At 37.6% G+C, this 11,377-nt stretch overlaps 1 protein-coding gene across 1 annotated transcript; it reads right to left on the minus strand.

Moving 5' to 3' along the window:
* Positions 1–8,143: 8,143 nt before the first annotated feature.
* Positions 8,144–11,303, minus strand: LOC140234100 (BAG family molecular chaperone regulator 2-like). The gene is made up of 2 exons (XM_072314181.1): positions 10,720–11,303; positions 8,144–9,694 (listed from the first exon to the last, which is right to left on the minus strand). Exons 1-2 carry the CDS (start codon positions 11,096–11,098, stop codon positions 9,321–9,323), a joined length of 753 nt encoding a protein of 250 aa, XP_072170282.1. The 5' UTR covers positions 11,099–11,303; the 3' UTR covers positions 8,144–9,320.
* Between the last annotated feature and the right edge of the window lie 74 nt (positions 11,304–11,377).

The following is an 11,377-nucleotide window of genomic DNA, read 5'->3' on the forward strand; positions in this document are numbered from 1 at the left end:
TATATCGTACATTATTACCAATTGTATCACACCCGGGTTTTTGATTTTGCGCAAGTGTGTATTAAAAGGACACGCGAGTGTTCCTGGTGGTGGGCTTTTTGTGTGTATTTTTTTTTTTTTGTGAGCCTGGTTAGCTCACATGGGTTTTTTGTTTTTAGCGTTCTGTCCATCTTGAAAGGTGGAGATTGTTACTGTGTGGTCCTTGTAGATAGAGAGCGTTAATATATGTATTTCATTCAGTAGCGAAGAAAACACACAAAATGAAATGAAAGGGTAAAATGGAAAATTTTCTTGTATTTACAGCATTCAGGTTCTATTAAAGTTCTACTCATCAGACATAAGCTTTAAAAAGGCACTAACAGTAGGCCTATGTTTTGACATTTTGACATGTAAAAGGTCATAAGAGTGACTAAAATTCAGAATTTTTCTTGCTTAGCATCAAGGAGGGGAGCTATCCAAAGCTGCTATGCAGTAGAGTTGCTTTCAGTTCATGATGAATTTCAAGCTTCTAGACCAGCTAGCAATGTCAGTCAATCGAAAGCAGGTGATTGGCTCACAGCCTTCTCTGACCAACCAATCAATTCATTTGAGTGCTGTCTTGAATATTTCAGCTGTGTATATTCTGTTGCACAAGTTCTGGAAGTGACAGTAATAAATGAATGCATGCTTGAGGGCGCTGTTCTTGGTAGCTGAAACTTGATATAAAAAAATACTGTAACAAAGGCATACTTTAATTTGTGACGGGGAGGAGGAATATCTTATATAAAACTATGCTGGAATGGATAGCCATGATAACTAGCCATTGGTACCATGATGACATCCATTTGAACCTAGCCTACATTGTACATGAGGAGGAGGATGCAGCTACATTGTATTGTCTTTGATGTTACGCTAAATGTCTGATGCACAGTACTATTGTCTTTGCTAAGCGATACGTCCGATGCGGCGAGACTACAAACAGAGGAAGCATCCACCGCCTATATCCATTCGTCTTGCTTTATTCGTTTTCTTGCTTTGATCGACTATGAATCAGTGGCAGATTTCGTATGAAAAACTGCAACCGATTCATCATCAGTGGCAAGAAAACAATGGCTAAAGCAAGACGAGTGGATATACATTGTAGGCAATGGATGCTTCATATAGTTTGCCACATCAGACGTATCGCTTTGATAGCAAAGACAATAGTCTTTGCCAAATCAGACGTTTAGCGTGCAGTAACTGTAAAGACCAAAGTTGAAGTTGAACCATGCTGAAAATTTTGTGTCTTCTGGATCAAATTAAGATGAGTTATTTTTTACAAACTGGAAGTCCAGGAACAGTTGCATCTTCTGTACGCCACATGGGCCAAAGATATGTGTAACATTGAATACTACCGTGTAAATGCAGGTTAAATGAGCTGCTGTCCATCATGAAATTCTCATAGTGCTACGCGTTTGGTTTCTTTTTGAAGGTACATGTACAATTGTAGTTCCTCATTGAAACAAAGAAATGCAAGTTGTCACATGTTACTTGGATCTAGGTGTGACGAGTTTACTCAGTGTTACAAGAAGCGATTGCTTTGCATACTGATCCACTAACTGCTTCCTACGCTAACTATAGGGAACAAAAATGAAAAATGATGAATGTATGCATAGATTTTTTTTTTTTTTTTTTTTTTTTTTGCACAAGCAAACATTGTTACACTAAACATGGATTGCGACAGATTTCATTAGTACGAAAGGAGATTACCGGTAAATTTGTCATTATTTCTCTAATGTAATTTGTCCATTTTAACAAGATTTTGTAATCTCAGAAAATTCTTGATGTGCCCAATATCTCGCTATAATGGTGTATGCCTATATTTTTCTTATGTATTAAAGCAGCACAGTGAAGAAGGAATGGGTTTGTAAACCACATACAGTGTAGGAATGTCTAATGTTGGAAACAAATTTCCTTGCCTATTGACTTCAAAATTGTCCATCGCATTGATACATGCAATTATGTCTCTTTATGTGAGATCAAACTTCCATCAGTTTTTGACATTTTTCTTTTTATGATAGAGATAAAACAATTATATAAAGAAATGAGCTACTGTAGGAGAGTCAACCAGGCCCTATGAGAATATACACTCGTTAATTTTTCCCTACAAGAAATTTCTCGTAGACCTGCAGTACACATGACCACCTATTTCCGTAGTTAAAAGTAATGGATTGTTTATGATGGTGAGGGTACTCGTGGACTTGTGATAAACCTTTATCAGAGGGTTTCATGCTATGAAATGCACCTTTGAATGAATTGTGTAAGTTAACTCTCGTATTGATCATATTATGTATGTTTCTTGTATAATTGAACACACCTTCTTTTGTATAAATACCAATTTTATTATTATGATCATTTACCAAAATTCTGTCGATATATACATTGTGTAAAATAAATGAAAATGGAGATACAATTCAAACGGAAAAATTTGTTTGCTTCAATCAATTCCATCACTGGCCTTGCGTTATATTAATGGGAAAATGGAGAGAGTGCTGATGTGTTGTCAGGGATTACTGCAAAGGTGGAAATTTTTACAGTGTGGACATTTTTAACTTGTGCATTTTGGCGCAACAGCTGAAACTAGCATGAAACTTAAAAACACAAAATTTGCTTGCTTTATATAATACAAGACAAAATTTTGATTTTGCAGAACTAAAAACATGCACATTTTTCATCTTACCTGGGCAAGTGTGAAAAATCACTCATCTGGAAATTTCCACTTTTACAGTAAATCATTTGATGTATGTTGTTTGGTATGCAAGGAAGAAAAATAACAAAAGGAACAGGAAAGTGATCATGTTGTTGATCAGGCAAATAAGTGAAAAAATGTTTTCTGTCAAAGTCAAGTTTGGGTAAATTCAAGGATAACAGAGACAGAGGCTTAAGATCCTGGCTTTCCTTATACTATCACATACAGTGTATATGGAAGATGTCATCAATATGTGCAGATTTGAGAATCCAATGTAGAAAATAAAAACATGGAATAAAAGAACTCTGTTGATTTTCAACCCACCTCCTCGTGGCACACGGATGAAATACAGTATTTTTTTTTTTTTTTGTTCCCCTGATTACCAGCCAATGCACACTCATATTTCAAGATTTGCTTGAAGTTGTATAATTATATGGAACATTGAATTTCTCCTGAACCAGAACACTGCCCAGCAACTACCAACTGCGTTTGTAGAATGTGACATGTTTTCAAACATGAAATGGATAAAATCTGACCTGTATCATACACACACACATGCGCACACACATGCCTACTCACACGTCACTGGCAATATCTGCAGTACAATGATGCTGCTACAATGTACTTTTTGCAATCTCAAAAATGCGAGACTCAAGCTGTTACGGGTTAATTCTTGTTGAAACATGTTTATTACTCTCGCTGTGCATCGCTCTGCACCAAAATACTTTTGACAAATTAATACAATTCACACATGCAACATTGCACACGAAAGACCAAGGTCCTGTCTGTACATGAGATTCAAGCAAAGCAGAAAAGCAGTTTAGAATACAGTATTCATCGCATAATCGGGACAGGTTGGGAGTAGCAAACACGGCCCCTTTAAGCGGGGTGCCCGATTTCGCGATGAGCACTCACCATACACTAACGGCATACGACATGTGCATGTAGTGCACACACACACACACACACACACACACACATGCATACTGACATACTGTACGTGTACATGTACATGAATACGTAACCACGCTACCCCTCGGCGCGACCTTAACTTTTGCCCATTCACAACTGTGGAAGATTGTGACGTACACACAGATCACAGTGTATTGAAAGTTGAAACACTCAGAGACGATTAATTTGGACTTTGCCCTCAAAGTGTATGACTGAGATTAAACAACGTACACAGCCTGAGCTGTGTGAGCGAGGCATGTTTTTTTATTGGATGTGAGTAGGAATTGCAAGCGAGCACATGGCTTTGCTTATGTAGGGGAGAAGAATGTTCGCGAAATCATGTGTTTCGCAATGGCATGGATACTTATGCACGGCGCTTTCGTGGCTACGCATGTACGTGTACTGGATGGACGGAGGTCAAAACACACCAGTCCGAAGCTTGCTTTGTAAGTTCGATGTAAAAGACAACTGATAGGGAATCTTTGAAATATTGTTGTGGTATTTTGGTAGATTGTTTGTGTAAAATATCAACAAAATCAAAGATTTCTTGAAGAAAAATTGTCCCGTTTATCAGAGGTCCACGCCCGATTATCCAGTGAAAATAACATGCATTGGAAATGTTTCTGGGAAGCGTATGTCATTTAAGCGAGGTTCCCGATTATCAGATGCCCGATTATGCGATGAATACTGTATCTTCTAAAGGCAAAGAGAGTCGGCTAGATATTTTACATCTCTGTCAGTTTGAGAATGAAAAAAAGAATGACTGAAAACTTTCAGATACGCTCAAAGCCACTGGCTCAATTTCAAAATGGTATATTCGACAAATGCATCCAATATTATACTTATTTGAAGCATTTGTGTTGTCACTTTATTGTAATTATCTACAAGAGCCTCACAATTCTCTGATATAAGCATGAAAGTAATTTTTGCAACTGAGTTCTTCAGAAGTTGTAACACATGTATATATCACACTCCAATTCTTACATTAATTGATAAAAAGTGTTCTACCATGACAACATTCAAAGTAACTTTGCATTTACTTGCTGGCAAATAAATAATGTACTGGTACTAGCATTAGAGGTCATAAGATGGTCATACAGTATGGGCAGATTTTCCAACTGAACTGCACTTTACGTCTCAAAATTATACATCCTATGACAAAATATTCAAAAAAAGTTAACAAAAAGCAGGATATAAAGTGCTTTTGCAACATGCCTTCCATGGTTACAATGTATGCCACGGCAGAAACGTTTATGGGAAAAACAAGCAATTGAAACTTGTAACACCCTTAATTCAGTAAATTCTTAAATTCTGCTCAGCGGTAGAAAGATCACATTGTTTGCTCTTTACATTTTTGCACACAGCTGTTGAACACTAGCATGAAAGGAATGAAGAGCAGAGGGGACAGCTTATCCATTAGCGCGGCGATTTCATGCTGTCACCGTGGCAACAGCATCCCACCTCACTACAATCTCCCAGGATTGTTTATATTAAAAGTACTCTGCATGTTGACATAGTTTGACTCATGAGGTTACACTGTGTGTTTTAACATCAAGTGGTAGAAATTTGCACCTTAAATTCCAAGGCCAGTTTAATCATAAAAAAGAGGGGGGAATCCATACCAAGGGGAAAGAGAGAGAGGGACTAGACGATTAAAAGTTTGTTGTGAATGCAATTGTAGTTGCAAATCCACATGTTGGCATTAAAAAAATTGCACATACAATCGTGTACTGTACAACCAGACATTAGTGGCATGAAACTTGTAAGTTGGAGCCGACAGTCTTTTTCGCAGCATGAAACTTCCGTGCATTGCCACTGGCATTCAATGCATTGTGTAGACAAAACTTTTCACAGATCATGCATTGAACATTCACAAATCTTGGCTCCTCGCAAAATTTGCTAAACTTTTATGCATGTAAATATTTGTTTTACAGTACGTATCTCCTGAAGAGATTTCCGAATTGGAGTAACATCAGAAAGACTCTGAAGAGAATATCAAAACTAAAATCAGTTAAATTCATTACTTACTATCCTATGGCACTCAAAAGATAAGGTATAAAATGACTGAGATTACTACCAGAAGGTGCAAAGCAATAATATGTGATCCTTTCTAGAAAAATCCACCATAGCTCTGCAGAATACCTGAAAGCAAATACAGTCTTTGACAGCCACTGAACTGGCCTGATTTTTTTTTTTCTTATTTTTTTTTTTCATTATACACATTAATCATGGAGTTCTTGAGAAAGACTAGATGTACAAACTCTGCAACTGTACGATCAGATTATTAGCACACACAAACATAACAACCAAGCACACATGGTGCCAATACATCGATGATTTCCTTTATAACTGGACACAAAGGGCCTTAAGAGGTTTCTGTCAACCTCTTCTTCAATCACCTACGTACTAGTAATATCTTAACATTCAGAATTACCCCCCCCCCCCCATACACACCCCTCTCTAGCTCTATTCTATCAGACTCTCTTTCTCTCTATTAAAGAATAAGAAAAGATACCTAAAACACTGCTACTACAGGAATATTGCCTTCTTTCATTTTTTTTTTTCTTTCTACGGTATACGTGTAAAAGATAATGTATGCCAAAAAAAACCTCATGAATCAATTTTCCTCCGAAACCTTTTGGTGTGTTCATCCTGTTCAAACTTGCAAGTATTAATTGGATTACTGCCCCCCTCCCCCCCCCCAAAAAAAAAAAATAATAATAATAATAATTGATATTCGACATTATCATTGCACAGATCAAAAAATTTGTGCTGTTTTACCATGCAGCATTTTACTATGACACATTCAAACCCCTTTCAAATCAGCTTAAATCATTCTGCAGGGCAAGTATTGTTCACTTTATCCCCCCCCCCCCCCCCCCCCGTTTCATAGAGCTGATCAAATCTGCATTAATTCTTTAGATAGCTTCAGATTAAGTGAAATCTTCTAACAAAATCCCCCCCCCAAAAAAAAAAAAAAAAAAAAAAAAAATGCTGTTGAATAATTTTAAATCGCTGCAGCATTTATTAGTACAAAACCAAGTGCAAACCCGCATCACCCCCTTCCCCTATAAAAATCCAGAACTGTAACCTTTTAATGCTTATGCTGTACATCTATATAACACATAATTTATACCATAGTGAAGTTGTTGCTCTTGCCTACTGAAAAATATATTCTCAACTAACACCTACTCTCATCCGAATACACATACATGAAATTGAATTTATAGATTTTAGACAAAACATATCCAGTACTGATGAAAGAGGAATAAGGACAGAAAGATTGATGGCATGTTGCATACAACTGACTTCCACTCAATAATGTGTATATTTTGGTTCTAAACTATGACACAGCCCATATCAAAGGTTTGGTCAAATTCAACTAAAAACGTGGCTTTGTGATACACGTACCAAGGTGACTTCGATGGACAAAAACCAATCACAAAACTTAATCAAAACAAACTAATATTTCCTGAACATGAGTTGTAGTAATGAGATAACAAACAAAAGAGTTATGTATGCTGTACATATGAAAGTTTAACCTTTAACACTTTACCTTGTACTCACCCTACTGGTCTTCAATTCACGGTTGGTTTGTTTAATACCAACTGCATATGTACAGTAACTCTGCTACGCTCTATGTACATTATTGTACGTGGTATGTATACCATGTAGATCAGTTTCTTCCTATCACATAATCTGTGCTTACCTTTTAAGGCAAACTTCTGATTAAGTATGAATCAGTAATTATTAAGATACCATTCTATGAATGCTTGGAATAAAGGATACATACATACAATCAACCTAGACTGATGAAAAATCACCACCAAGTCGCCTCAAAATGCTATATAGTGATGAGTCTGAGAAATCAATGACTTTATAGTGCTTAGTTTGACTCCAGGTGGGTATATTCACAACGAATTTTCAGAGGAAATCAATTTCTGGCAAAAAAAAAAAAGAAAAAAAAAGAGAGAAAATAACAATTACTACCTTTCATGTATCCAAAGTGATCTTGCTATTCACAAAAAAAAAAAAAAAAACTCCTGCAACTTTTTAAAGCAGTACTGCATAATAATATCATGTCAAAGATAATCCAACCCAGAGTAAATGCATCCATTTGAGGAATATTCAAATCATGTAGGATCGACTTTAAGCAAACAAGCATTAATTTGATTTTTTTTTTCTTCTTTTTTTAACATTGCTTCAGGTACACATGTATAATAGGAAGAGATTGCTGGGGGAGAAACATTGAATACTCAGTTTAAACAGTATATGCATGGCTTGCCAAGGTACTGTTGTGGTGATAAAACATCCAGGAAACCAAAGACTATTTATTTGACAGCATGTACACACAAAAATGAGCTTTACCTTTACCTAACACACACGCAGAAAAACAGACACACATCATGCTATAAAACACTCTTTCTAAGAAAAGCTAACTTTTGAACTGCAAACAATCAGCAGCAAAAAAAAAAAAAAAAAAAAAGGGGAAAAAAAAAGGGGGGAGCTAAACAAGAAATTATTCTCTGCTTTGTTGTCTGCAAGGATTGTCACTCCAGCATGCATTTACAAGTTTCAAGCAATTAAACTGTATTACATGTTGCTGTTGCAGTTTGTTGTTTTTTTTTTCTCCAATCTCTACTGATTGCATAACCTTGTAAAATACATACCGGGACACACACATGCACACACACAAACAGCACACAGACAGCACATACACTGTGAACAGTTTGATAGAATTTTTTCATTACTACAAAACAAACAACAGTAGTTGTGCCAACTTGTTTGTTCAACATCCAACATACTTTGAACAATTAAAAAACAAAAGACTGTTCAAAACACACTGAAAAATTGTAAACTGCACTTCATACTCTTTCCACAAAAGATGGAGACAATTACTGCAATTTGACTGTACAAAAAGGCAAGCTGTAAAATTGCAATGAATATAAATATCTTATCTATGAGGAAGGAATAAACCATTGATTTTTTTTTTTTTTTTTTTTTTTTTTTTTTTTACAGCTGTATACCAATATTACAGCATATGTACGATAGACGGACGGGCACAAAACATACCACCCAAGTCGATCCATGTGAACTGATACCAGGTAATAATATTAGAGTACACTGTATACCATCCCAACTCGCTCTTGCATGCCGAAGGGATGGGGGAAGGGATAGCATTCATCTGACCCCATTCTGCACTTTTCTCTTGTCAATGGGGTCATGTCACAGCAGATATCATTCATGTTGTGACTTCAATTTTGTGCAGATATTCTCTGTAAACATGCATCATGCATCAAAACAGTTCACCTTCTGTTTTAGCAGCATTTGAGCTGTAATCTCTTGAATTTGATGGGAAGAACAGTTATATTTGTACATGTATTCGATATCAGCATTCATTTTGTCATTGGCTTGGTAAGAACATTTTTATAGGCTACAATCAAGTCTGTTTGCTTGCTTCATTTCTGGCAACAAGATGATAATAACAACTTTCTGTTTTGTTCATATTTCCCCATAGATTTGCAAAATCTATACTTGAGGGCTATGATGAGGAAACATGTCTTAGTTTTTGTTTTATCATTTCTGTATTTTTTTAAAACAATTTTCATAGATGTAGACAGTCCAATAGTTAGAGGGCTGTAAAAGTCTGTCGGAGACTACTCTACATGTCAAGGCTTATTGCCCTGAGTGTTGAAAGAAATGCGTCTGAATCAGAAAAAGCATCCCACAACTTCTGGAGTTTCTTCCGGATCAGCTTCTGGTCTTCTGCGGCGCAGCCCAGCACGGCTCCCTGGAAGCGCTCATCAATGGGCCCCGCCTCCGACCACGGGAGGCAGCTGTTGAGGTAGAGCTGCAGCCGCTGCTTGCTCTTGGCGATGTCCCCCTTCAGCGTGTCAATGAGGTCGCTCAAGAGGTCCTTGACCTTCATCAGGGCCTGCTCCTGAGACGGACTGCGGATTGTCTGGATGTTGATGTCCACGGTCAGGCAGCGAGTGATGAGGCGGTCGATGAACAGCCCCAGCTCCTCCCTCTCAGCTATAAAAGAATGCAAAGAAAAACAATTATTAACCCATTGAGGACGAGTCCCGAGTATACTCAGGCAGGGTTCTATGGGAAATGCGTGTTGCAGCAAAATCAGTCCGTCTTCTATGGGTGTAATAAAAAGAGTCTCCCTGAAAGCAGACATAACTAATGCACTTTGTCCTTGATTGCTGTGGAATTAAAATGAGTCAGTGCCTTTTAAAAGTTCCTTTCATTCTAAACATCTGCACTGAAAACATGCATAAAATGAAAAGGATACAAGCAGGTGGTTCACTCGTCACTGTTTAAATCTAGTATTCCATCTAAGTTATGGATCGATATCATCTGAAAAGCCACAAGTACTTAAGTACTGAATGAAAAACAAAATATCATCCTGGACATTGCAATACACATAATACCAGAAGGACTAACCCTGGGGCGCTCCTTACAGTTAAGCTAGGGGCTGGTCGCAGTTATAGTAGGACATGGTTTACCTGTCAAAATCAAGACTTCAATGAGTTTTACAAGCAAATATTCAGATGCGCAATGTAGACTCCATACATATGGTCTATATATGTAGAAGCTCTGCCTAAGTTTTATCTGTGTAATAATCCTTGCATGTTGTTCCACTTTGTCATCATTTTGCTCAACCTGTCAAAAATATAAGGTTTACCTGGCCACTGTCGTGCACTTTCTCATTTTTCTGACTTTAGACAAGAATGAAAGAGAGAGAAAAAATGCATGAATTTTCATTTCAATGAGTTAAAATGTGATTCCGACAGAAAGACACACACAGTCGCGAGTCAGCAACCATTCAATCAATAAAATCATGTAACGTTAGGGATCTAGATATAGACAACCTAGGCTAGACTGACAACAGCATGACTTGGTTATTAAAGATTGCGGTTCACATTCAAGAGCAAGTTAACATTATGTTTGTAAGTTCATTATCAATTCCTGTAATCTTGCAGTTCAAAGAACTAAAATTCGATACATAGCAAGTTAACGAGGACTGATAAATCGGTCAGACATCAATTCACCTTCGGTGAGATGATCTATCGCTTCGCTTTGCATCATCGTATTCAGGGAGTCCAGCAATAACGTCTTTTCCTCGTCAATTGTTCTCGCCGCTTCACGCATCTTTTCTACTCTTACTTCAAGCTCATCAAGCGATCGCAGAAGGTAGTCACTAGGGTTTGCATCATCTTCACTTCTCTCGGCAATAGACAAATCTTTGCAGACGGCAGCCGACAAATTTTTGCAGTCAACGTTCTGCTCATCGGACAGCCCTGCTGAAGCAACCATTGTCGATGCGTCATCTCCTGAGCCCTCGGTTACTGGGGTTAGCTCATCCCCGGGAGTTTCGGCGTATGCCTCTGCGACGTTGCCGTTCTCTGCAGCTTGAGAAGCAGCTGACATTGTTATTCTAGAAGTTTCCAAATCGGTTGCGTAATTGCGGTCGCCGGTCGAACGAAAAGAGATGAACTTTAACAGGCATCTAAATCAGTCTGATTTGCTTGGAACCTTTAAATCTAGTGCTCTTGATGAAACGTTTCTATGTCTTGCAGAACTTTAGGTAGCTAACAAAATTCATTTTATCTTCGCAACACCAAGCTCCGCACCATGCTCGTGCGCGTGTGAGTACGAGTGCGATGAAAGGTTGGTCGTCACATACACAATTCTACAAAACACACGCAT

This window comes from Diadema setosum, chromosome 10, assembly GCF_964275005.1.
Source record: "Diadema setosum chromosome 10, eeDiaSeto1, whole genome shotgun sequence".
Taxonomy (NCBI): Eukaryota; Metazoa; Echinodermata; class Echinoidea; order Diadematoida; family Diadematidae; genus Diadema; species Diadema setosum.

Bases quoted from the DNA above. Each gene is read 5' to 3' on its own strand.
- LOC140234100 (XM_072314181.1), bottom strand. From the start codon at position 11,098: ATGTCAGCTGCTTCTCAAGCTGCAGAGAACGGCAACGTCGCAGAGGCA. The intron at 9,695-10,719 runs GTGAATTGATGT...ATTCTTTTATAG, and splicing joins GATAGATCATCTCACCGAAG to CTGAGAGGGAGGAGCTGGGG.